At 44.7% G+C, this 27,921-nt stretch overlaps 1 protein-coding gene across 2 annotated transcripts in view; it reads right to left on the bottom strand.

Moving 5' to 3' along the window:
• Positions 1-21,315: 21,315 nt before the first annotated feature.
• MOCS1 (molybdenum cofactor synthesis 1) overlaps positions 21,316-27,921 on the bottom strand; it is a 63,183-nt gene continuing 56,577 nt past the window's right edge. Inside the window, exon 11 of one of the 2 annotated variants that reach the window (XM_090046834.1) lies at positions 21,316-27,345. In XM_090046834.1, coding sequence (XP_089902960.1) covers positions 26,435-27,345 — 911 coding nt within the window. In that variant the 3' untranslated portion in view covers positions 21,316-26,434. The remainder of the gene's footprint in view (positions 27,346-27,921) is intronic. The other variant, XM_090046842.1, reaches the window with a different exon arrangement.

Genomic DNA, 27,921 nt, shown 5'->3' on the forward strand with positions numbered 1-27,921 from the left:
CAGGGCTGCTCGCCAGACCTTTTCTTATGCTTCAGTTACCTTACCATCAAACATCTGAAAAAGCTTATTGCTGTTATGCTCAGAGATGTGTTTGACTGTTAGCCCCAGTTTGAGCAGCTTATCAGGGAAGTAGGACTATTTCTTCTTTGGTTCTGGTATGGGCTTGGTAGTGTGTGTTTGGAAGAGTGGTGTGGATGTTATACATTATGGAGTTATATGGCTGTTTACCAGCATGCATGTCATTTCCCTAAGTTCTCACCCTGTGTATGCAATCTGTCATTTGGTGTTGTGTGCCTTGGAGTAGTCCAACTGGTGTATGAAGCCACTGACTAATGGACTTATCTTGCAAGGAATCCTGCATGGGTTCAGTTATAGATCGGCAGGGGAAAGCTCCATTTCATAGAATAAAGTACAGAGGCACTTAGAAGATGAAGTAAAATATCTGAGTTCTCCTTGTGTTGTATAGGACAGAGGGCTGAAAATTGCGGAAGGATGGCCCAGTAAGCTATGATGCTAGCTTGGGAATCCTGAGTCTAATTCCCTGTTCTGCTAAAGACTTAGCTGACCTGAACAAATCACTTAGTGTATGAATAGATGTGTTCTTAACTTGGATTAAAATAGTAGTGGAGCTAGGCTTTAAGTTGGTTTAGCAGCTTGAGTTCAACTGTATGCTTCTTTTATAGATGTTGGGTGCTGGGCTCAGGCAGGGACAGTTATGGTGGTGGTGGGTGGGGATCTCTCCTCCTTACACCTGCCCATGCCTGACCCCTCTCTCCACAGCTCCCACTCATGTCTGCTGGAGGCACAAGCTGCTCACTTGAGCAGTTCAGCCAACTCCAAACCCCAAGTGTCCTTGTCTTCACTGGTATTTTAACTTAAATTAGCTAACAGGTCTTACCTGCATGCAGATTATGGCTGTGAAAGGGTTACAGCAGTACCTCTTGCCATACATCTGGGAGGGGAATTCTGCCTGGTCAGAGCAGCCCAGCCCCTTACTATGACTCTGGCACCCTCCTCATGATCAGCCCCTAGGGCTCATGCCCTTGTTGTCAACTCCTTGTTATACTTCTGCCGGTGGGCTAGCAGCAAGCACAATGAGACCGACCTGTGGACTGTGGGGAGCAGGTATGCAGGGTGCTGCACAACTGCTGCCAGGGACAGCTACAGTGGTGGGTAGGTCCCTCCTTAAATCTGCCCCTTCCTGACTCCTCTCCCCTCACCCCCCCCCAGGCATGTCTTCTGGAGAGCTCACTACTCTACTCTGTGGAAGGGGGAAGGGCAACTACAAGCCCTTGTATTTGCCCCTGTTCTCATTAATTACTCCAACTGATTTTTAAAAACCAAAAAATCAAAGCTTTATCGTGAAGAAGGATCTCATAAAATTGATTGTGCTTGTCAACATTGAACTTCATTTGCCATTTTGTTGCCCAATCAAGGTTATGCATGTGGGGAAAAATAACCCAAGATGTGCGTATGCAAGGATGAGCTCTACATTAACTGTTGTTGGTGAAGACAGAGATCTTGGAATGATCATGGATCATTCTGAGAACATCAGCCCAGGGTTCAGCATCTGTCAAAAAGACCAATAAAATATTTGGGATTATTTAGAAGGGGATTGAAAGCGACACAGAAAATACTGCTGTTCCACCTAATAAATCCATGGTATGCTCACCTCTTTAGTACTGTGCAGCTCTTGTCCCTGCATCTTAACAAACAAACACAAACAAACAAACAAATTAGTAAAGATAGAAAAGGTGTAGGGAATAGTAACAAAGTTGTGCAGAGGTATAGAAAGGCTTCCATACAAGGAGAGACTAAATAAACTAGGAATTTTCAGCTGAGGGGAAAAAAATGGTAATGGAGGGAGGATAAAGGTCTTAAAATCATGAATGGCACAGAGAAAATAAACAAGGATGTTCTATTTACTATTTCTCAGAATACCAGACTGAGGAAGCATACAATGAAATCATTACATAGCAGATTTAAGACAAACAAAAGTCTTTTTTTTGTTTTTTCCTTCCCCAGAAGCATGCATAATTATCTGGTGGGACTTATTGCCACAAGATGTCATTGAGGCTGGTAACATAAGCAGGTTGAAAAGGGGATTGGATCCTGAATGAAGTTGTCCTTACAGCATGATTAGAGAGCCAACAGTTATAGATATAATGAGCAATAGCCTTTGATTATGACACGGGATATAAAAGTAGCCTGCCACAGAGAAACACAAAGTCAGTTTTGAATATCAGCCTAAACTAGGGTTAGGGTTAAAAAAAATGGGAATGCTCTGTAGCTTTATTTCATATTACAGATGGTAGGATTCCCAGAGCTATGTTTCAGGAGGAGATAGGTAGGGCAATCATGCTAATAGTTAGTGGGATGGTTGGTGGGATGCTCCTCCTATGGTTGGGGTGAAAGGGCTTCCATCGGTGGGTGAGGCTTGGTAGTGGGAATTCTTCTCCCTCTAGTGGTTGTTGTGGCAGCAAGGGACCTCCCTGTTTGGCTTAGGGCTGGAGTTTGGGGGTTGTCTGAGGAGTTGCTATGATCAGACTGCCCAAGCTCTCCTGCCTGTTTGGGGGCTGGTAATATTCCTGGAGCTACGTTTAGGGCATAGGTAGGTAGGACAATGCATGATAATAGTGGGATGAACCCTGGGGTCTCCCCTTCTTGGGTTGAGGATGGGAGGTCTCCAACACTGGAGTCAGGCTTAGGAGTTGGTGGATTGCTTCTGCTTCTGGATTTTGTGACATTTAGGGATCTCCAAGCTAGGCATAGGGATGGGGTGTGGAGGCTCTCCTGTGGTCATGCTACCCAGGGTCTCCTGCCCAAGGCTCAGGCTGGGGCTGCAGGAGCAGCTTAAGCTGGGGTTAAGGTTGGGGTTACAGAGTGGGGATGGTTTGGAGTCTTTCATGTTGTGGGTGGCAGGACTTCTTGAGAGATGTTTAGGGACTGCATAGGCAGAGTGATCCATGCTAATGGTCAGTGGGATGGGTGCTGGGACTCCTCCTGGAGTTGTGGTGGGATAGCTCCCAGCTGTGGGGTCAGGCTTGGGAGTATGCTCCAGTGGGTGCTGTGGAAGATGGGGATCTCTTGGCTAGGCTTAGGGATTGGATAGAGGGATCCTCAAGGGGTTTCTGTGGTCAGGCTAACCAGGATCTCTTGCCTGGGGCTGGGCTGTGGGCTGCTGGAGTATCCCAATCTAGGGGTAGGGCTTGGGTTAGGGTTGCAGAATGGGCAAGGTTTGGAGCCTTTCTGCTTGGGGGTGGTAGGACTCCCAGAGCTTGATCACTGGTAGGTAGGGTGATCCATGAAACTAGTCAGCAGAATAGACCCTGCCCTCACCTCAGATTTGGAGGTGGGAGTGCTCCCAGTGGTGGGATCAAGCTTGGGCAAGGGAGTATTCCTCTTGGTCTGGTGGGTGTTATAGCATCAAGTGATTTCCAGGTAGGCTTTGGGGCTCTCCAAGGGAGTACTTGTGCTCAGGCTGCCTTGGGTCTGTTGCTTGGGGCTAGGTTTGGGGTTGCTGGAGCATTCTGGGTTAGGGTTAGGATTAGGGTTAATGAATGGTCCACTCCTGGAGCTGTGTTTAGAACACAGGTAGGTGGGGCAAGCCAAGGTAGTAGTCAGTGGGATGGACCCTGGGCCCTCCCTCTTTGGTTTGGTGGTAAAAGGCTTCCAGTGGTGTTCTTAGGCCTGACTGTGGGAGGGTTCTTCTTTAGTGGGTCTTATGGCAGCTAGAGTTCTCCTGCCTAGGCTTTGCAATGGGACTTGTAGCCTCTCTAAGGGAGTACCCATGGTCAAACTGCCATGGTGTCTTGCTTGGTGCTAGGTTTGGAGCTGTTGGAGCAGTCTAAGCCAGGCTTCAGATTAATGTTAGGGTTGGAGAACAGGCAAGGTTTTTGATCCGTCTTTCTGGTGGCAGCCAATAGAACTTCTGGAGCTATGTTTAAGGCACAGGTAGGTGGATGGTTCATACTAATAGTACACAGGATGGACCTTGGGAGCCTCACCTAGGGTGAAGTGTCAAACAAGTCACTGGGGATTCATTGGGCACTTAATTTACTATAGTTTATTTTTTGTCTGTTGCACAGTGACAGCGAACACTCTGGTTACCAAAGAACAGCTTATAGATACTTGTGCTCCTTCCCCTTTAATACATGAAATTGTTCATACCCATGGTCTCAGGGCCATATCTGGGATTGACTTTTCTGAGGGGAAATATCATGTGTTCATTCTGATAATTTTGGTTATGCTTTTAAATCTTGGTTATAAGATTTGTCTTGGGGAAGGCATCCCATAACCACCCACTGCAGGCTTCCTTACCCCCACAGCATGAAGATTTCCAACACCCCATGTATAGCAATGCCTTGAACAAGGCAATTCCTAGGCATGTATTACCCTGCTGTTATTGTAAGTGGAATTTGGCCCTATCTCTTCCCCACCTTGTTGAGTGTAGTATTATGGCCAGGTTAACTGAGTGAGCAAATGGAACGTTTCTGTCTTGGAAAGTGATCTTCCCCCTTCTTTCTAGTTCCCTTCAAATTGAAAGTGTTCTCAGATCAAGCCCTAGCCTCCCAACTGAAGAGTCAATGCAGCCTCTGGAACCAGAGGAAACATGCAGCATTTCTCCACAAAAGCCACTCTTCAACTGCTATAACCACAGCTGTTTCAACTACAGTCAACTGTGGCTAAGGCCTGGAGTGCTCACTTCATGCCCGATTCTCATCCCAGCACTGGGAGACACCAGCTGGCATGTCTTAGCTTGGCAGCAAGGTCAAAGAGAGAGGCTCCAAATCTGCAATCTTAGCCTCTCCCATAATCAAGGTCCCTTCCTTGTGAAGCAGCTGCCAGCTCCCTATCTGCTCCCCATTAATTCCCTCTCAGCTGGGCCCAGAGGGATGCCACCCAGCATGACATAACCTGGAAGTGAGCTTGCAGGAGAAAGGGGATTAAATGAGATATTTCAAAACTTTTACCTTTTAATGTTTAAACTGCCCAAAGTGACTAAATCCAGATCACCCTGAGCAAGAGGAGACTGGACCCAGACCAATACTGAGAAGCTCTGATCTGGATCTGTTTAAAAGACAAAATGCTACAGTTATGGGCAAATGGATCAATGATATGTAAGCATCTTGGGCCCATGTATGGGGTAGTTCCCTTTCTGGGTATGGACACACATGCATTTGGAACTGTTTCCAGAGGCTAGCAGCTGTTGCATTCTAATTGTTACATGTGAACAAGCTGGAAACAATGCAACTGGCTCAGTAGCAAGCAAAGAGTAATTATAAATGGATCCATATTGGAATGGCAGGATGTTTCGAGCAGAGCCCCATAGGGGTCTGTCTCGGGCTTGGTGCTGTTTGATGTGCTTACTAATGATTCAAATGCTAGAATAGAGAGCTTGCCTGCAGATCTGCTCAACACAAAACTGGGAAGGACTGCGAACACCTTGGAGAACATGGGTCCAATTCTATCCTGATAAATCGAAAAACTGAGCTGGAGCCAACAGCATCAGTTCAATCCAGCAAATGCAAGGTGCCTACACTCCAAGAAAAATAACCAAAAGTACAAATATAAAATGGGTAACTGGCTGCATGGGGCCACTATGGAGAGGGATCTAGGAGTCCTGGTGCATCACAGGCTCAGTATGACTCTGCAGTGTGATGCAGCTGCACAAAAGACAAATGTATTTGTGGGATGCATCAACAGGGACATTAGGTTTGTGACAGGGGAAATGATAGTGCCTCTATTTGGTACGGGTTAGGCCTCATCTAGAGTACTGGACTCCACATTTTAAAAAGGATGTGGGAAAGTTAGATGGGGTCCATAGGCAGGCAACAAAAATGGTAAAGGGCTTGGGAGAAAAGCCCAATTAGGACAGATTGAAAGAAGTAGGTTATGTTAAGTTTGCAGAAAAGAATTAAGAATGGATATGGTAGCAATCTTGCAGTATCTGAATGGCTGCCATAAAGAAGAGGTAGAACACCTTTTTTCCCATTGGATGCATGTAATGGATTAAAGTTGGAGCAAGGTGTGTTCAGATAGGATATTAGGGGGGAAAAAACCCTTTTTTCTCTATTAGAACACTGAGGCAGTGGAACAGACTGCCTAGGGAGGCTGTGGACTTGTGGCAGTTTTTAAGATGAGGTTGGATATGCATTGTTCAGAGATGATCTAGGAGTAGCTATGCCCTGGAGCACTCATTGGAAGCCCAGGAAGGTCTCCATCCCCCACTCCCCACCTCTCAGATCACTGGGAGATAAAAGGCTTTGTTACACCTTATGCTGAAAGCTGAACAAACGTTAATTGACTTAGTGCTGTTCTGCTTAGTGGAGTAGTTGCACCTTAAAGTGCAAAACCCTCTCTGACTGTCCTTTACCTGCACAGCTTTGACTTGTCACTACAGGCTTGGTGAGCAGAGGCAAGACTGGTTTGCTGCTGGAGCTCTGACTGAAGGGCCCGATCCCTTTTCTTTTTTTCTGAAGCCCACCCCCCTGTGCCACCCCTGACTCAGCTGTCAGCCAGCCAGGCACTGCCTGGGCTCTCAAAAGTGTCCCTTGGAGTTCAAGCAGTTCCTTGACCAGCAGCAGCATGTGGTGGCAAGCTCTGGAAAAAGAAAGGATCAGGCCTCTAGGACCTGGATACATGCCCCAGTGGGGGTGGGCAGCTGCGTCAGGGCAGAGCTCAGTGACTGCAGTGTGGTAGCCCAAGGCTGGTTCCTGCTGACCCTGCACTACACTGAACTGTGTAGTGTCCAGCTGCTGGCTCCCCCCACCTGGCTCACCTGGTGCTGGCCACAGTGGGCAGGCTCCTCTCTGGGTATGGACACACGTGCATTTGGAGCAGTTTCAAAAGGGCAGCAGCTGGTACATTCTAACTAAACCCCCTGTAACAGCTGGGGGGCTCTGGGCACAGAGCAGGGGGCTAAGCAGTGCCTGTCCGGGCTGGGACTGCACAAAGCCGGCAGAGAGGACGTCCCACTCACAACTGCCTCTCAAGCCCAGCGCGGCTAGAAAGTCCCATCCCTGTGCCGCCCTCCCCTCCACCCCCAGGCATGTTTCTTGACTGTTGGGCCCCAGCAGAGTGAGCAATCTCCAGGGCTGTAGTGCTGGCTCTTCCTAGTGCGAGCAGCAAGCCTGGGGCAGGGGTGGTACAAGGCCTTAACCTCCAGGCTTAGGAGGCAGCTCTGAGCACTGCAGCCTAAGTCTGGCTTGGGCATTTGGAGGAGCGAGCCAGTCCAGGAAATGCTTTAGGGGGCTCCAGGGCTGTGGCACTGGCTTTGCCTGGCAGGAACAGTGGGGCAGAGCTGTGAGGCCTGGCCCTACTGCACCCCAGCATTCCCCACCCACCCTGACTTGGGAAGGGCCACTGCATTTTGGGATGTTGGAGGACTTGGGCAGAATAGCTGTCTGGAGTGGCCACTCCTTAATGAAGCAAGAGTAAAACTAGGTGGATTAGAGAGAGTCCTGCCCTGGAGTCCTGTAACTTTAAATTGAATAATGAGTGCTCTAAGTCCTTGGAAAGGTGTTGTAATGCAGCCTATCCAAGGGAAAGAGTTCCAGAAGCCACCTAAAACTATTGCGTAACAAGGCGCAAGGAGAAGGTGGTGATTGCAGCGTGGAGCAGGTAGATATTGAAGAAGCCATGCTCCACAGGAGGATGGAACAGAGCTCCACAACTAGCTTAGTTATGAAAGACCATTAAAGCACCTGGAATAAGTTTATGGAGGGGAAACAGAAAAGGGAGTTCTGACTCTCCAGTAGGAGGGCGTGATATGTAGAGCGAGGCTAGCTGTCCCCAGTTTGCAGTGTAGAATGGAAGGTGTTTGATTTTTTTTTTTTTTTTTTCTCTGTACTTCTTGGCTTTAGTGGTTGCCTGGTGGACTTTTTCCCCTCCTGTTGCTACACTTACTAGGGTTTTGTTTTTCTCCTTCCTCAAAAGAACTGGATTTTGACTTTTTAGTAATGAGCTACTGTAATGACTTTTTGATTTTTAGTAATGAGCTACTGTGCAGTAAGTGTCTTGTGTAGACATGGCCAGTATGGACAAAACCCTCCATCAACAAGACCTCGGCAGTTGCCCAGGGTGCAGTAGAGGGAGACCTCCCTCTTTCAATGCCCCCAGGGCCCAGCTAGAGGGCAGTGCAGGCAGAAAAAGCCCTGCTACCAAATGCCACTGAAACCACAGCTCTATGGGCCAAATCTAAAGGCTCTGTGGACTGTAGGTTGCCAACACCTGATTTTAATACCATCATTTTGCCTTTCTACAAAGGTTTTCATTGGCCTTTCAGAGTGCTTTAGACCATCTTAAGCTCTTTTCTGTTGTACTTACTGACACTGTACCGCTGAAACACTTAATACATTTGTGTTCCCCTGTAAGGTAAAGAAGGTATATGTCCTATTTAATCATTGGGAAACTGAGCCACAGAGCTTTAGAACCCAAAATTGCAAAATTTCCCCAATAATTTAGTACCCAATGTAGCCTGATGAAGGCCTGATGGTGCTATATAGCTCCAGGGAGAATATTGAGCTCTTGGCACCCTTGCAAATTAGATGCCAGCTGTCAGATGCCTAGCATCCAGAAATGAAAGGAAATGCGCATATGGATGCCTTTGAAAACCCTGATCTTTTACCAAATGCAAACTTTGTGGCAGAACAGAGCTTGGTTCTCCAGGATCTCTGTCTAGCATCTTAGTTGTAAGATTATGCTATCTCCTCCTCTCACTCATTGCATTCCTTTTAACTTTAATAAGTGAGACAAGGGTCCCACAGATAACAGTATACATCCTGAGGTAACCCTCTTCATATCCACAAAAAAAAAAGTCCTTCTTTTCAGCATCCCCATTCTGTCACTTTGAGATCCTGTGCTAATATTGCCCTTCTACTTTTTTTTCAGCTCCCTGTTTTAAGCTTTTCTCTGGCACCATGGCCACCTTTCTGTCTTCTTTTCCTGTGTCCTTCTTGCTGCCTCAGTGCACAGCAAGCACCACAGTAGCCTCTAGTGTCTGGAAATAAGAAGTGTATCTTGCAGGCAGCCCAGCTGGATGTGTGAGGATCCCAGGAGATCACTGATTTTCAACCAAAGTGCTGTGAGATCCTTTTAAGGGTGCCACAGCATGCTGCAAATATATTAGCACTGTGCAAATACCAAAACACAATTCACAAGATAAACCCTGGGATTTCAAACAAGAATCCATCTCATCAAAACCATTCTGACCTGTTGTGGTCTTTCTGAATTCTTTGCAAAAGAAGAATCACTTTATTATTTTTCTATAGTAAAAACAAACAGTGAAAGCTAAGAGCTGGCATTTTCTGAGGGGTGGTGTCTTGAGTCTAACAGGGGGGTACCTGGAGTCTAAAACAGTTGAGAACCATTGCATTAAATTGTGAACTGCCAGATGTCCACGTGCCACAAAAGACTCATGTGGCTTGGTAGCTAGAAAGGTGTACTAGGGGCCTTGAAGCACTTCAGATTTTCACTAGTAAGTGAGTTTTGCCCTCTTGCAGTTTTTTAGTGTGTCTTTGTGTTTACAATGATGCTGTATGCCCCTTTGGCAATCCTATCATTCTAGTACAAAGGAGGGAGATAGGCTGAGGTACAATTCCTTCTCACCCCCTGCAGTAGTTGTCTTCTGGCCTGAATTATGAAGTTCCCTTATCTTCTGCACACACCTTTATGGCTGGTCATGAAATGATTAAGCCAAATGTTGCAATGATATGAAAAACTATGAACATGAAAGCCAGAAAGTGAAATGGAGGGTAAACCAATGGGGAAAACAACCTAGCAGAAATGGTGAGAAGCAAAAAGATTGTTTCCCATTCCTTTGCTAACAATGAGTTCAGTCCTGTTAGTACTAGGAGGGTATATATTTTCATTTAAAATTGTTGACCTGGAAGTGTTTCTCACATAGATTAGTAAATTCAGCTGTACAATGAGCTGCAGTTCAATGGCTTTGGCCATCAAGAGGCACAGTCTTTGGACACGGGAACTAAAGGAAACCCTTGGCTAGATTAGATAGGAGATCAGGATCAGGAATGCAGCAAGGGCCTGTAAATTACATTGTAGAAATTTTTCCTGATTGCATTACAAACATGTGTCAGCCAAAGATTTATAGGTAATGAACCCACAGAGGAACAAGAACTTAGACTGGTTTGTTGAGGCCTATGAGAGCAAAGCATTTTTTTAATATACTCCTTGCACACCAGTTCTGTTAGAGCCAGTTTGTGATCTTTGAGTAATGTATTTGAGCAGAGCTCAGCCTTCTGAAGATCTATGCCACTAACACTGCTCAACTGAGGACACAGAGGACTTTTTCGCTCAGGCTCGGCATTGAATTCAGAGAGGAAAATATTTTGAAGGAGGCGGCAATGACACTGCAAGCTTTGTTGCCGCTGCTGATGGCTCAAGGGGCGTGCTCTCTTCTCCTTTCCAACCAGCTGGGTTTAATTTTAGAAACGCAGTGCTATCTTGGGGCATCTTTTTCCATGGAATGCAAGTCTTTAAGTAAATAAATAACAGCTTTGTCGAGGTGGAATGGCTGCCCAAAACCACACTGCAAAACACGCAGCAGCGAGTCAAGCCCAGCCTTGCTTGCATGTGGAACCACTTTGTGGAGATACAGTGGCTGCATTGCTTCCCTCTCCTTTCATGATTCTCCTCCCTCCCCATCCATGCACACTCCCAAGTATTCATTAAGTCTAAATAAATACAAATACCTTGAAACAGAGGAAAAGTGAAGTGAAACCTTTCAGCTGCATCCATTCAGCTGGAGTTCTTCCAGGGAAGGTTTGAAAATCCTTGGCTTACCTGATCTCCCTGGAGCTGGCTTAGTGTTACTGCTACTGCCTTTGCTGTGTCTAAGATCTTAGCATCATGGGGAGGCATCCCCAATCAATCCAGAACCAGTCAAGGGACTAGCTGGCTTAGTTGGTGAGGGCTTTCAGAACCTTAACTCTGTTCTCTGCTTTGTTTGGGTTTAGTATATTGAACATGCCTGTTAAGGCCTCTGTGCAATGCTAATGATAGAAATCATATAGAACCAGGGTTGGAAGGGACCTCCAGAAATCACCTAGTCCAACTCCTTGGCTGAAGCAGGATCATCCCTAACCAAACCATCCTATATAAGCCATAATCTAACCTCTTAGTAAAACAACCACCAACCCTGATGCAATGCAAGACAAAGCAGCCTACCCTGCCACAGGTAAAGCAGGAGAACCACTGCAGCCAAAGTCCTGCTTCTGTAAAAGGTTGTTAATATGCACACAAGATCTCAAGCAGAGGGCCATGCTGTGGCTACAAAGAAAGGCAACCCCCCCAGTATGTACCCATATGACGTGGGGTAAAATTCCTTCTCAACACCAAATATAGTAATTGACCTGACCCTGAGCATAGTGGCAAGACTCTCTAGCCAGGAGTCTCCAGCTTTAAGTCCCAGCAGGAACACTAGCACTCCCCAGTCAAAATCCTCAGCCTTGGCAGCAGCCAACATCCAAAGCTTCTGAGGAAAGCTTGCAAACACACAAAAGTTGCAAACAAACAAAACACCCCCCCCCCCACACACACACATACACACGGGGTGCAGAAAAGGGGCTGGGGGGCTGGAATTCCATCCCAGCTCCATGTGGCAACCAACAAAATTAGAAAGTAGAAAAATTGCATTTGGCCTCTTCACCTGGCCCAGGAGCCAAATTCTAGAGCAAAAAGTTAAGTTTCTTTAGTAATTCCAGCTGCAAGAAGTCAATAGGTCAAGTGAATTGCTGAACCTGTGCAGGTAGCTTTGAGACTCTGAGTCGGAGACACGCAGAAACCTCCACCTTGAGTGCCCTGCAAACAGATCTAAAATTGGAAGTCCTAGGCTTATCTGCTTGGTTGCTTCATCTGATCTTTTGTAGTTAAATAAGCAAGGAGCTCTGGAGTGGAGGGTAAACAGGTAAATCTACAGTGGGCCTTGGGGTTAGATCAGGGCTACATTTTGTTCAGACTCCACCTGTAATAAAATGCTACAACCTCATGGCTGGAGCATAGTAACCTTGTGGCGCTCAGCTCTTGGGAACAGCAGAGGCTTGATCAGGGCTACTCCTTACCTAATATCTGATCATTGTTGGATCAATCAGCCTCTTCATACAGACCACTGGGTGCAATCAAGCACTGAAGCTAAGATAAACCATGGATCTTTTTCTTCCCACTTTCTTCCATGTGGGGCTGTGGCAGATGCCCATTCATTACTCAGGCTTTGGGCCACAAAGCTAGAAGATTCAGGACAAAGGACAGCAACTTGTTCTATCATCCAAGTATCTGCCCAGAATGTGGCCTGGACCTATGGATTTTCATCCTGCGGTTTAGTGTCTTTGAAGAATGCCTCCCCTAACATATGCAGGGTAGAGAGAAAAGGAAAATCTGCTGGCTGTTAAGTTCACTGTTACTATATGTGTGATCCTGGCTTGCACTACTGCCACTTGGGATGCATCAGCAGTGGCTGAGTTGGACTGAGACCTCATTTGCTTCGGTGTACCTACAGTTTTCCAAATAACAATGTCCATCCTCTACCGCACACTAGGTGGGAGTGGCAGTTCCCAGAAACATCATTAAACCCTAAGAGGTGTGTAGACCAGGTATAAAAATGGTAACAAAAGTGTCCTCGGTGACTTCTACCACTGTCCGTGGATTTATGGCTTAAAGAGTATCATGTCAAAAGTTATCCCTAAAGCAGCCAGGCTGCTTGAAGGGTCTTTATCCCAGCCTTCATTTAGTACAGACTAAGGTTTCAAACTAATGTCTGAGATGCCTTTGAAAACACATCTCTACTCTGTGCCTTCTTATACAGCAGGGCCACTCCAACCTTACAGGACAGGGTTTTGTAACCTCCGGTCTGTGGGTCTGATCAAGCCAATGGATTTTTTAGATACAGCCTACAGAGCTTTGACTTTGGCAGCAGGGGCTCTGCCTATACCATGCCGCATCAAACATCAGAGGTTTTGATGTAGGGGAAGTTCTGTCCACACCATGGCACAGCCGGGTGGCAGGGAGAAGCAGCAGAGGAAGCCAGGTCCTAGTGCCAGGCTGCCTTAGACCTGAGCTCAGCATCTGGTCCCTACTCAGAAAACATTGCTGGCCTCTATTATAAGGCAGTAAGAAGTCTTTTTGTTTAGATTCATAGATGTTGGGGTTGGAAGTGACCTCAATAGATCATCAAATCTGACCACCTGCCATGGGCAGAAAAGAGCACTAGGGTTACATTACCCTAGTCAGATGCTTGTCTAGCCTCCCTTGGAAGCCCATTACAGATTCTGGCAACCCTTATAAAGTAGTTCTTCCTGATGTCTAACTTAAATCTGTTCTCCATCAGTTTGTGGCCATTGTTCCTAGTTACTCCAAGGGGTGCCCTGGTAAACAGAGCATCTCCTACTCCTTGTTGCCCCACCCCGATAAATTTGTAGGCAGCCATGAGATCACCTCTTAGCCTTCTCTTGCATAGGCTGAAGAGATCCAGGGCCCTCAATCTCTCCTCGTAGGGCCTTGCTTGCAGGCCTCTAACCATATGAATGGCCCTCTTCTGAGCCCTCTCGAGGTTGTCCACATCCCACTTGAAGTACAGCACCCAAAACTGGATGCAGTACTCCACTATGGCCTGACCAATGCCTCAGAGGGGAAGTATCACCTCCCTGGACCTGTTTGTCATGCGCCTGCTAATGCATGATAAAGTGTGGTTAGCTTCACTGATCACTTTTGTTATATTGACGACTCGTGTTAATCTTGGTGTTGACTATGACTCCGAGGTTCTTTTCCAATACTGTGCTGCTGAGGTCATCCCCCAGCCTGTAAGTGCGTTGGTGATTCCTTCTCCCTCAATGCAGCACTTTGCACTTGTCTTTGTTGAGCTGCACCCATTTCTGTTCTGCCCAATTTTCCAACCTGTCCAGATTTGCCTGGATTTGTTCCCTACCCTCTAGTGTATTAACTTTACCCTATAATTTGGTATCATTCGTGAATTTGGACAGAGTGCTCTCCATGCCCTCGTCCAAGTCACTGAGGAAGACATTGAACAGCACAGGTCCAAGGACTGAGCCTTGTGGGACTCCACTGTCCACATCTTTTCAGGTCAATACCGACCTGTCCACCACCACCACTCTCTGGGTGCAACTCCTAAGCCAATTTTCCACCCACCTGACCATGTAATCATCTATGTCACTGCTGCTCAGTTTATTGATGAGAATAGGATGAGCTACCATATCAAAGGCCTTCTTAAAATCCAAGCAAATGACATCTACCTTGACTCCTGTATCTAAGCATTTTGTGGCCTGGTCATAAAAAGAAACAAGGTTAGTCAGGCAGGATCTACCTGCTATGAACTCATGTTGGTTACCTTTCAGCATTATTTTTCCTGCTGGAATCCCACAAATGCAATCCTTAATCATTTTTTTTTTCCAAAGGTTTTCCCAAGGATAGAGGGAAAAATGAATAAAATTAAGCTTCACAACAACTAACTGGTCTGTAGTTACCTGGATCCTCCTTCCTCCCCTTCTTGAAAATAGAGACCACATTGGCCTTTTTCCAATCCTCTAGGACCTGACCTGAGCACCACAAGCACTCAAACAGCCATGCCAGTGTCTTTGCTATGGCACTGGCCAATTCCTTTAGCACCCTTGGATGAAGATCATGCAGGCCTGCTGACTGAAACACATCCAGTCCTTCCAAGTACCTCTTCACCAAGCTGGAACTAACATTGATGGACTGGTGTCCCTTTTGTGCCTGTCTATGATCCAACTGGGAGATTTGTCTTGAACCATGTTCAGGAATACAGAAGCAAAAAACTCATTGAACTCAGCCTTGTCCCACCTATCTGCCACTAATTGCCCTAGTTTGCCCTGTAGGGGTCCTATGCTACCCTGCACCTTTTTTTTGCTCCCTATATACCTGAAGAAGGACTTTGTTGTTACAGCCTAGCTGTAGCATCCTGACTGATGACAAGACTAAGACTGCCAGCTGCCTCTTGACTTCATTGGTAGCTTGTCTTGTCCTAATGGCCTTGGCTGTGTGCCAGCGGAAGGGACCTCGTGTCTGACCTTTCTGCCTATGGCTGGCTTTGGGGCTTGTGGTCTCTGCATGCAACATGGTGACTTCCTCTTCATCTCCTGCCTGCTTCCTTTGTCAGTGTAAAGCATCTGGCTTATACTGAGGCATATTTTGTAAGCTGTAGTGAGATCTCCGCAGGCCCCTCGTCTCTTTCCCAGTGGGACTAAGTCAGTACTGCCCCATGTCTCTGTAAACCCAGGTTCATGAAGGCCTTGGCAGCTGCTTGTCTTTTCCACTGAACTCAATTAAGATTCCACTTTGGCAGAATGGGACCTCTCAAATTGTGAGCTGCAATAGCAGAAACTCAGCTTCACGGGCAACGGAAATTACTCACTCTGCTCATCTCCACTTCTTGGATTCTTCACTGAGGATGGCCCCAGGAACTGATGCACACAAGCCAAATGAGCCATACACAACTGCAAGTTTTTTGTATTCAGCATCAGACCTAGGATGAGGAAGCGCAGCTCACTATAGTTCCAAGACTCTGGGTGGTAGGAGAGGTTGGAGTTGAGTGTGGGCAAGAAGTGGTGCTTACATTATGCTTTGTATCCAGATGTACTCAAGCATTCAGCATGCACACTAAGCATGCTTTATATATCTAAAGGAAGTGACAGTAATGCAATGTTAAGGCTGCCCAGATGCAATCACATTTTCCCAAACACAAGCACACAGAGAGAACAAAAAATTACCTGCTAGATCTTCAGCTGGTGTACATCTGAACAGCATTATTGACTTCAGCAGAGCCATCTCACAAGCAGGCCTACAACACTTTTAATGCAGCAGCATTGCATCTGCTGTCCATGTGATAATATGTGCTTTTCCAAACAAAGCCAAATTAGCACCTCTCCTTGCCACCCACATCAACTGTAACCAGCTTTTGCTGGCTTTGTGTTCTTTTAGCCAAGTATGCTAGAAATTACACTAACATGTTTTGAATTAAATTCCCATTTTCAAATATAAGCATGTTAAGACAAAAATGTGTAGCATGGTAGTATGTGTTAAGAATGTAGACACAAGCTGTGCATCTGGGGTTTAATGAGTGCTTAGAATTTGAGAATAATTAGCTTTTGGTTTCCTTTAAATTTTGCACCAAGTGTCACAGACAAATAGCACCTCTGCTACCCAGTAGCTTAACTAAGGGAGAGTGACTGGGGCAGCAGCCTCAGCTACTCACTTGGGGTAGGGAACACAAAAACAGCAGTCATCTGGCCATGCCAGCACTGCCAGCAGCCTGGCAACTGCCACTGTCCCATGCATTGTTACTTCCATGGGTGCACAGCTGCCTAGTATGCTTCTGTTAGTAACACTGACTAGTTCTACTGAACTTATGAAACTACTTGTAAAAATGAATAAAATTAAGCTTCACAACAGCCTTATGAAGTAGGGAGTATCCCCATGTAACCCAGAAGCTAATCGACTTTACAGTCACGCTCTGTGTGCCCTTAGATGAGCCAGGATGTGAAACCCACCATTTTTCATCTCTCCACTCAACTGCCATTCTCCAAAGGGTCTAGAGGAGATCAACAAAAATAATTCAAGGGCTAGAAAACAAGATAGAGGAAGAGAAAAAAGTTGGAAAAACTGGAACTGGTTAGGTTAGAGAAGAGAATACTGGGAGAGTGGGCATTAATACATCTTTGAATACCACATCAAATATTCTCTGAGAGTACAGATAAGAGGTAAAAGAAATGAGTTTAGCTGGCTGCAAGAGAGCTTTATGTTGGATATTAGGAAGTACGTTCCAGTGCTGGGGATGGTTAAGCGGTGAAACAGATTACCCAGAGAAACTGTGGAATCTGCCATTGCAAGTTCTTAAGCATGGGTTAGGCATAGGCAAGCATTTGTCTAGGATGATCCTGCCTTGAGCAGGGGATTAGGCTAAATGATCTCTGAGATACTTTCCAGCCTATTTTTCTATGATTTACACAAGTTATATACACCTGTTGCTAACAACTCTCCAGAGTACCAGTAGGCAATACTGTCTCTTAATCCAAACTGTACACATGCCAGTAGATCTGTTGTACTATTTTGTACAACATGGTCCTCCAGGTAGCTGATGGAAAGATGAGTCGGATGTGGACCTGATATGCTTCTTAGTCTGTTTCAACCAGCAATTGCTCCAACCATTTTAAGTTCACTGAAACTTCAGGTTTCTCTTAGAACCAAGTTGTAGTAAATGAGATGAAGTAAGTTGTGTTTTTATTTGACTAATTAGCAGTCCTACTTCCTGGCCAATGCACACAGAAATGTGCAGTCCTTTAAAAACTATCACAGGCCCACATAACATCACTAAGACATAATGGTAGTTGAAACTCTTTGAAGGGCAAATATAGGTGAACAAAGTGATTTTGCTTAGATTTTGCAGGTCTTAATTGGAATTAAGTGGTGGGGACAGGGACAGAATTTCATACTAAATAGTATAAAACAAAAGAAGTTTATGAAAGCGATTGGTACTTTCCGGGGGTGCCTAGTTTGTGCTGTCTCCATCAGGTCCTTGTTAAAATGTGTTGCAGGTTAAGGCCCCTATGCACACTGGAACGCTTGGCCAATTATTTATATTGCTAAAGCCCAGTGTAAGGCAGGACTGGAGAGCTGTAGCTGTGATGGTTCAGGGAATAAGCAAGAAATTATGTTTGTTTGGTAATCTTTTATTGGACCAATCCTTTTGGTATTCCTAAAAGGTTGTCTAACATCTTTCCCATCCATTTTTTCCCACCCTTTAATCCAATAAAAGATATTAGAAAACCAATCTTGCCTCTCACTGACCCTCAAAGGTATTTGGCTTTCTGTCTCTCATTGACTTCCTCTCAGGATCTGGGCCTAAGTTTCCACATCTCAGTCCAGTAGGAGAATGGGGCAAGGTGGTTACCAGAAGACAAAGGCTAAACCAGCAATGGCAAACAGTCTGAGTGAGAGACATGGGGGTGGGAGGCTGGGGTGGGGAACTGAGGCAGGGAAAACCTGAGAAATGCATTACAGTGGGTAAAAAAAGCAATGCCACAAACCTCTCCCCCATTTCTTGTGTCCACAGAAGCATGGGTTATGAGAATAGCCATGAAGTGCATTACTTACCTCAAAGATCAAATTAAATGACATATTAATGGTCTGATGAGCTCTATGAGCATTGTTGAGATATAAGAAAATCAGATTCCTTAGGTAAGGAGTAGGGTTACATTTTGAGGGCTTGGGATGTGTGGCTATGCCTATTTCACAGGCTTTCAAAAATGGGGCCCCAGAGGAGGATATCAGAAAGGGAAGATAAAAAGGTTTCATTCCAAGTCCCCAGAACTGGAGTAGCTCAGTCCTGTGCACTCCATAGATTCTGCAAGACCTCTTGGTTGTATAAGGCCATCTGTGAGGGTTCTGCTGTCTTTGCACAAGCACTAGGCTCTTTTCTTTAGGTGATGTAGCTTTGGTGTCATGCTCTTAATGCATCTCTTTGTCAGTGTATGTCTCCACAGTTTGTCAAAATGAGGTTTTTCTAGCAGTGTTTCAATGTAGGAATTTGTACATCCTGAAACATCATCAGTACTTGTGTCAGTGGGATGACAACCTACATCTCCCCAATCCTGCATGTCGAATCTAAGCTATAGCTGGTTCTTTCTATGGCCTCTGGCAGAGAATAGATGAGGCTCCTTGGATATTAGGGCTGTGCAAAGCTTTGGTCACTGATTAAATTCGGCTCAGTTAGGTGGCCGAATCTCTGAATCTGAATTGAATCAGGAGACCCTTTAATCTCTCCAAATTGATCTGGAGAGATTGGATTATTCGGACATAGGCACAGCTTTAAATGTTTTTACATACCTCAAGGTACCAGGTGGCTCGTGAACGCTGAGATGCTGGGGCGGATGGAGCGTCCCATGGGAGCGCAGGGGGTCCCCAGTGCACTCAACGGTGGACCCAGAAGTGGACCAGAAGCACTTCTGTTCCACTTCTGGGTCCACCATGGAGCGTGCAGGGGATCCTCCTCCCAGCTCAGTGACTGGTGCCTCATGGGCCTGGGGGGGCATCCTGGGTCCCCCTGTAGCCAATCACCGAGCCAAGGGGAAACGGCGGGGGCAGGCCCATGTACACAGCAGTGGACCAGAACACCGTGGGGTGTTCCATCTGCCCCACCATCGCAATGATGGTTCATGAGCTGCATCTGGTACCTTGAGGTATAAAGAAAAAAACATTTAAAGCTGTCTCTTTGGAGAATCAGCGATTCAGCCAAATCGAATCGGGATAGTGATCTGAATCAAAAAATTGAATCGCTGTCCCTGATTTGGGCCAAATCCAAATTGAATATGGCCCATTTCACACACCCCTATTGGATATCCATTCTCCATTACCTATCCTAGGAGAGTCATAGGCACCTCAACTAGTAAGCTTTGATTTTTTTTCTTTCATGTTCTCTGCGTCCTTGGCTTTATCGAGTTTCCATCACTTCCTGGTGAATGTTTCTTCCCCCCACTACTGTCCCTCCACTTTATCCAATGAGTACTAAATGCAAAACGTGGAAACTCCATTGAGGGCTGGACCAGAACCCCAGGTACCTCCCATATTGAAAGGGGAGTGCCTAGCTCATTAAGACATGAAGAAACAATTTCTAGTCCTACAGACCTTCTTTTCCTGACTGCCCAATGGCTGGCATCAACAGGAAGGCTAGATGGTGCTCTTGGCAATGCCTAGCCCATAGCCTAGGACAGTGGTCTCCAAAGCGGGGTGCGCAAGACGATCCACTGGCATGAGGGAAGAAAATATTAGAACTTCTATTTATATTTATTTTTATCTAAAAAAAAAAAAAAAATTTAGAGAAATTAAGCTTTACTACTATTTAATATACGGATTGACACTGGTGCCCTCACTTGGTCCGTATGTCAGACAGTCACATGTCACGTACGGTATGCGAGGTATCCCGAGGGAAGAGTGGGAGTTCCACAATGCGGAGGTACAGTAGTACAGTGGTCTCCAAACTTTCTAAAGTGTTACACCGAGTAGTACATGTATATAATCTATAAATAAATATACATATATTGGGGGTGCGTGCTCAAAAATTTTTTACTGATAGAGGTGCGCGATCAAAAAAGTTTGGAGACTACTGGCCTAGAGTTTGAGCAATTTGCTCGGAACAAGATATAGATGCAATCCTACTCTAACTGGAGGGAGGGGGAGCCATGAATTTGAATCTCCTATTTCATGGGCAAGTGCCTAACTCTTAACCATTGAGCTAAGAGGTAGGAGAACACTTCTTCTTTCCCCTATTTTCTCCAGTTGCTAGTTATGGGAGGTCTCAAAGCAGTAAGAATACTGCTTACATAACTAACCTTAGCTTCATCAGTGCTACTTACCAACCTTAAAGCGGAGCTGGATTTGGGCCAGAGAAGTCAGTTTGGGCACCATAGCTTTTTAGTGCATTACTGGTGAGGTGGAGGTGAAAGGTTCCTTCTTTGCTTTCTTCTGTGTGCTGAGTAGGAATGCTATTTCTGATATTATGCAACAAAAAGCTCCTACGTTGCCTACTTAAATTTCCTTATCAAGACCTACTTCCATAAAGACAGGTCTTTCTAGTATTTAACCTCTTATCAGTATTTAACCTGTTTCAGAGAAAAAGCAAAAGTCAGTGCAATGGAGTAAAAAATAAATCAACATTTTTATTTCATGGCAAATAAGATAATTGGTTAAAGAACTTCTGATGATTTTTGTCATTCTCAGCTGGATTCCTTCCAGTCTGTCATGTTTCTTGAAGTGCAGGGCCCAAAACTGAAGATAGTAAACCAGCTGAAGCCACACCAATCCCAAAGAGTAGAAGAATCACTTCCCTTGATTTTTCTTGTTTCAGACAGTGTTTCTGTATGTTACTGAGCAGCAGGAAGTAGAGTTAGATGTTAATAAATGCCAATCAGTGGATGAGTATATTGGAGAATGGAAAAGGAGGAAAAAAGAGACATTATAGAGGTTATGCTACACTATTATTTGATTACTCAATTTAAGTACATACATATGTACTTGCAGACAGTTCAGTTCTAAAGGCCAAATCCTACAGAGAAAAATAAGTTGTTTCTCAATATAAGAAAGGTGTTATCTTGGCTGACTGCTCAGTCACTGTCTATTGTAGAAACTTGCAACAGGGTACATGCATAAGATATCTTGAAGTGCAGTATATTGAAAAATGATAACCCATCTTGGAGACGGAGAGTTTTTTTAATGTATATCTATGTGTAATTTAAATTCCTTTTGCAAAATAAATCCACAAAAATACTCAACTTGGTTATAATTAGTATTTATTAAAAATGTAATGGAGAGAATAAGACACTAAAATGCTGCCCTAGTTTACCTGTGCGTAAATTTGTAACATACCACTTTTATTCTCTCCCCCCAACATGCATACAGTACCACACTGCATACTATTGCTCATTTTGTCTTTAAAAAATTGATGAAGTCTACTTACTTCAACATCTTATGTCCATATTAAAACAATAGTGCATAGTTCCAAGGCTTTATTATGTAACACAAAAATAGTATGGCACCAAAATATTTTTAAGTCATGTTACCCAAATGTTCAGATTAAGAATCAGACTTCCTTCCAAAATTCTTTCCCTCGTCTTAAAACCTGTGGCAAAAAGTTGATTGAAAGTTGATCTGTGTGTACACATCCTTATTTCTCCAACTGGCTACTGTACAGTAGTTGGACAGCCAACTTGAGCTTCCGAAAATAGCTATTTTCAGAAAAAAATTGTGTTCAAATGCATCATCATCTCACAGTTAAAGTCTACCCTGAATACTATGAATACAACTGGTCTTCCCCCAGTGTCAAAAAGTGCCCTGAGATTAAAAGTAACCAGGCTGAAAAAGCCTGTTTTTTCTTTTCTTTGTTTTCCAGAGATATGCTTAGATAAATGGAAATGCTTTTGAAAGTCAGTCAACTGAGTCTTGACTATGGAGAACAAAGTTGAGTAGAGGTGCACAGGAGGAAATCTCTATTCTTGGCTCAGCCGATTCACCTAAATTCTAGATGCAGGGGCTTCTACATTTCAGCACTGAAGCTCATCGTGAGTATCCAAGGCCCAGATCCACAAAAGAACCTAAAGTGAAGTTACATATTACACTTAGGCCATACTTACCAGCCCTCTAATAGTAAATCAGAGCCGTGCAGGCAAGAAACGGTATTAACCTTTAATGTGTGACTGCTCATAGCATGTTCTAACATTTAACACTGCTTAATGTTCTAGGGATTTAGTATGGTCTAAGCATAATGTGAACTTCACCCTCAGGTTCTAGGCCCTGATATATAATCTGCAGCCCTGAGTTAGCTGTCTAGGTTTAATATGCAATGCATATTAATATGCAATGGGGAGGAGTAACCACTCAGAACCAGGAACATTACAATAAGTGGGGGGATGCCTCACGCAGTTATTAGGAAATGCCAACAACACAGATTTGACTGAAGCCTCAGACTGGGGCAGCTTTTTTATTTCTTAAGTGTCGGCTCTCTACTGACCCTCTCCACTTAAGATTCAGAGCTTCAAACCTTCTAAGGCAAGCCCTTCCTTGCACAAACCATGCTAGGGTCATACCTATTTTATGCTGGCAATAGGAGAGTCCTGCATCCCTATGGCTGCCTCACCCTGCCAGGTAGGTATCCTAACTACTAGGTCTGAGAGTCATGGCCCCCTGCTCTAGCTCCATTAATCATTAGTATTTTTAGGTGAAGTGACACAACTCCAGCTGGTGGAGTAGAGAATGACTTCCCATAGCCTATAACTTGAGTGATTAGAGTATTTTACTAGAAAAAATAAGTGTCTGAATATGGGTTATTTATATGCTGGGCAAGTGCTCCAAGGCAGGGTTGGCAAGCTGGTCAACTGACTGATAAAAATATTTGTGACTAATCAGAGATTACAGCAATTAAAAATAAAAAATAAGACTCGTAGTTTTGACAGAAATTTTTGATTTTTGACACATAATGGAAAATTTGTTTTTTCTGTGTATTATTTGGTTCTACTGGCATTTATTTATTTATTTTAACAATATTTGACCAGTCAAATGACCAAACTTTATTTGACAGATCAAATAGCCAATCCTACTCTAGGAATCTCTTCTTGGTAGATTTGAAAGTGACTTCAGTGCAAAACAGTATTTAGCCCTACCGAGAGAGGTTTATTAGTTATTTAATTTACATTAATGGTTCTAAGACACCAAGAATTCTTGATTTGGGCCAAAGTGCATCTATACTGCTATTCCAGGCCCCTCTTCCCAGTGCTAAAAGTAGTAATAGTAGTCATGGGCCACTCCTTGGATCAGTGTTTTCAAGTTCTGTCATGCAAGTAATCACTACTGTACTGCTGTGGTGATTACACGTGTAAGCTGCTGTTTTTATTCATGAGCATCCTCACCGGTTGTGATGCAACTTCTCAGTGCCTATTTAAGAGCTCTGATTGACACTTTCTTGTGGTTGTTAGAAAAGAGTAGACACCTGAAGCACCATTCCATAAATGCCACTTTTCATGCCCTGTGGCTTTGATAAGGAAAAAAACATAGTGGTCACTATGTACAGCTGGTGTGCACCAACTTGTTTCAAAGAAACCAACCAGATGTACAAAGTATGCTTGTGCATGTACAGGAATGTGCAAGCTGTGTGACTTGACTTGACTTAACATTACTGGAGTAAGTATGGTTTAATCAGACCTTACAGGTTACTTCTGTATTAAAATTGATACTGGAGAGCAAGTTAAAATGTAGACATGTTAGAAGCAACTGGAGTAGCCAGTTAATGTTACTGAAGAGTTTATTGGAAACTTTGCAGTGGTGCCATTGTGGACTTCGTATAATTATTGCTTCATTTCCCTCTTCTCCCTTCACCCCCCCTCCTCCCCCACTAGTTTTATGAAGGTGAAAAACTACACAGAAGTTTAGGGGACCTACCCATCCTTCTGTAGAAAGAGAATGTCACTAGTATCCAAGGACATAGACCAGGAGTTCTCAATCCTTGGGCTGCAGCCTGGCTGCTGGCCTGAAGCATGGTTGGCAGCTGGACGAGACATGGCCGCGGATCTGCAAACTGCAGCTCCCCAGAGCCAGGTAGAGAGGTTGCAGCTCCTTCTGCAGGGCCCACAGCAGCGCAGGGTTTGACCCACCCCCTGCCCCCAGGACGGGGGTATTCTTACTTGTCTTCTGGCCAGAAATTCCAGCCATGGTTGGTTGCGACTGCTGGGGCAGTTTGCCAGGCTGCAGAATAAAAACTTTGGGAACCCCTGATACAGACAGGTTGATAATCAGTACAATTGTTACATCTGTTATGATGCAACTATTATACCTGCACAATTCTGTAGCAATGCAAGAGTAGCAAAACTGATCCAGTTTCCAAAGGATTCGGTTTACTTGCATCCTTGTAGGAGCACATAGACCTAACACTTAGAACAACACCTACTGCATGCTTCCAAGCAGCAATTCTCCTTCCCCTTTTAAAGTGGCTAAAATGCATGTTTGTCCATACCCTAGGCAAGCACAGAGCTAAACCTATTGGTCTGCAGTGGCTACTTAACATCAACTGTAGCAGAAGAAAGAATCCTGAACTTTACTTAAAGGAGGAAATATTCTTCATATGGGTAAAACAGAACAAATTTGTTTTAATATATTAAAAAACTGAGTGTTATTGTCATTGATTCATAGAAAAGGGACAGTTTCAAATACTCAGTATTATCAACCCCAAACATTTGAAAAGGCATTTTTTCTTAAAGCATTCTTAACGTGTTTACCTTGTTAAACTGGCAGCATGACCTAGGAGAGCTACAGACTTGTATTTAAAGACAAAAAGGTACAGATTCTCACTTCCTCTAGGATCTAGGGGCTATTCAGAAAAGTCAAATATTGTGACTCTATTACCAACTCTTATGGTTGTATTGTAAGTGCTTTTGTTAAAAACTTAAATGGCTACTTGAAACTTCTTCTTTAACTGTTTATCCTTTGAGAAATAACAGGATTTCTCTCTTCTTTGCAAAGTTAAACAACAAAAGGATGTTTACTTTCCCATTTGTCAAAAGGAATGGTCATTTTGTGGAAGGCACAGGGCATGTTTACATGCACAATTACAGTGTATGAATAAATTGCTCCCAGGCACACCGCTTGAATGTGTGCCTGGGAGCAATAAACTCCTCAGTTTATTCATGTGCAGCACATGTTGAGCTGGGGCACATACCTTGGTTTTTGAGTGTTGACATGGAAGCTAGTCAGGTCCTTGGGCTTGCACACTTAAATATCTGACAATCTGAGTGCAACTCCCACTAGAACCAACAGGTTTGGGGCCATAGTCTATAAGCCTGTGTACACAGCAGTATGCACCAACTAGTTTAAACAGTGTCAATCTGATGGCGCTTTTGAGACATGTGTCAAGGCTACCTGTTTTTGGTCATATTTAATGTTGCTTTGAAAATGTTTAGCAGAATAAACCTGACATACTTCAACATGGTATTCCTTCAAGACCCTGGAGGGACATAAATAGACCTATTACCCTTTCTGAAATTACTCAGTTGTAGGGCAAATTCAAAGCCAGCCAGGGAGAAGACTTGGGACTTGTAATGAAACAGGGCAGGATATGCAAATCAGTGTTGGGAGGGCCAAAACTTCCCTTTCTTTTGCATCATACTTCACAATGCACTTAAGACTAGGGCTGGGCTGAGATGCCTGCCAGCATTCCCCCCCGCCAAAGTCAATAAACAGCTACGATTTCAGGTCACAGGCAAGCTAGGCTCCCATCCCATCACTGGTATGGATTGTCTGATGATAAGTCTATGCACATTATTAAAAATTTTGCTTGTGGCCATGTCTCTTGAACTGCTCCCAGTGTCTCTTCCTGAAGTTACTCCTCAGTTCAACCTCTGTGGGCAGAAGGAGGGACTGCTCTTGTCATAGCCCTTAATCCAAGGCACTATTACAATAATATTACATCTGTCAAGTGAATTTAGCATTGATGAAAAGTGCCAAGATAGTGAGCCCTGGAGATGTGAATATACACACAGCATGATTACAGGAAGCATGCAAGCTTCCCTGACACTTGAGAGCAGTGAGAGTAAAGCTCAATCTCCATGACCTAACTAGATTCTTGGCACCCCTACTGGCAATATCAGGAGTGCCAAAATCTGGTTGTGGTCTGACCTGGAAACCTCTTAAAGCTGGCTGTCAAGCTCTCAACTGAAAACCAAACTCAAAACCAATTCATTGAGGCAAAAAGACAGTAGTTCCATAATTCCCAGCTTGTCACTGAGATGATTAGGCAATATACATGAAGTCACATCTTTCAGGTGGTGTCTGCTGGCATTTTTGCCAAGCCTAGTGCAGGCAGGCCTAGAGGCCCAGAACTCTCGTGGTGTTATCCAATGACTATGGATTAAGCTCGCTGGAAGTCTCCTCTCTGCCCTCCTGTCTTGCTCAACAACTTCACCTCTTCAATGACTATATCATGAGTGACTGCTTTGCACATATCATACACAGTCAGGGCAGCCAGGCTGGCAGCTGTCAGGGCTTCCATCTCTACACCTGTCTTCCCTTGGGTGCAGCAGCGTGCCTGGATCACCACTGCATACCTGCTCTCATCCAGGATGAGAGAGACTTCCACAAGGCTTAGTGGGATGTTGTGGCACAATGGGATCAACTGACTGGTCAGCTTGGCTCCCTGAATCCCTGCAATCTGGGCTACTGCTAGCACATCCCCTTTCTTCAGCTGGTTCTGAACCACCATCCCAAATGCCTTCTGACCCAGTCGAACCACAGAAGTAGCCACTGCAGTCCTTTTGGAATCTAGCTTCCCTCCAACATCTACCATAGCGGCCCGTCCTTCCTGGTCAGTGTGAGTCAGATGATCAGAGGCACCTGGTACACTGGCACAAAAACCAGGATGACGGGAATTGGCTTCAGACCCTGGACCCTTCTCTTCTGACTGATTTCTGGCAGCATCTCTGGAGTGAGTGTCCACAACAATTTGGCCAGTGTGCTTAATAGAAGGAGTTTCTGTCTTAAGGCACTTCATGTTTAAGCTGGAGCTCAAGTTCCTTCGGACGATGCAACTGCCTCTCAGCTGAGCTTGCTGAATTCCTGCCACAAGCTGCCGTTGCTCTGGGTGAGATGCTGGCAAGGCAAGCTGTCCTGTAAACACATTTTTCTTAAATGCTTTTTCCATCTGTTTTAATAAACTTACTCCCGGAGTCAGCCAGTGGCTATGTCTGCTGTGGCCCCATTGCTTTGAACTGGGGGGATTCTGCAGGGCAACCTGGAGTAGTGGAGATGGACTCAGTGCTTTCTCTGAAGAAGAAAAAGATAAATAATATGAGACAAAGTTTTCCTCCTCAGGCCCCCCACCCCCGAATCGGAAGGATAAGCATATTGAATTAGGAGCAGAGTACAGCTCTATTATAAAAACGTCTGGGAAGCCTGGAATTGAAATTCACTTCTTTACTGAAACTCAAACTTCCTTTTTCCCCACTTCTAAGCACTCAATGATTTGTTGTTAGTGTTGCTTGCAACCACTAGAACTGGAAACACTGCATTACTGTACAGTCATCCATAAAAGAGGAACAAATGGTTTTTAGTACAAAGCAACGATGTCAAACTCATTAGGCCCCATTAATCCAACACACACTACCTATGGCAAGTGGGTCCACTCCAAGACCCACAGACAGCACTGCACACTGGCAGACGGGGCTCCATGGGCCATATCTTTGACACCCGCAACATAATGCATTAACATTTACTTCTGAGAAGCAACATGGAGAACAGTTTTGGAGATAAAACAATGAAGGGATTGTGTCCCATCTTCAATTACCAAATAACTCAGCCCAGTTTATCTCATTTTATCTCCTCCCTGTTGAGCTCTGGCTG

The sequence above is a fragment of the Crocodylus siamensis genome, chromosome 1 (genome assembly GCF_052110815.1).
Source record: "Crocodylus siamensis isolate JL-2025a chromosome 1, ASM5211081v1, whole genome shotgun sequence".
NCBI lineage: Eukaryota > Metazoa > Chordata > Crocodylia > Crocodylidae > Crocodylus > Crocodylus siamensis.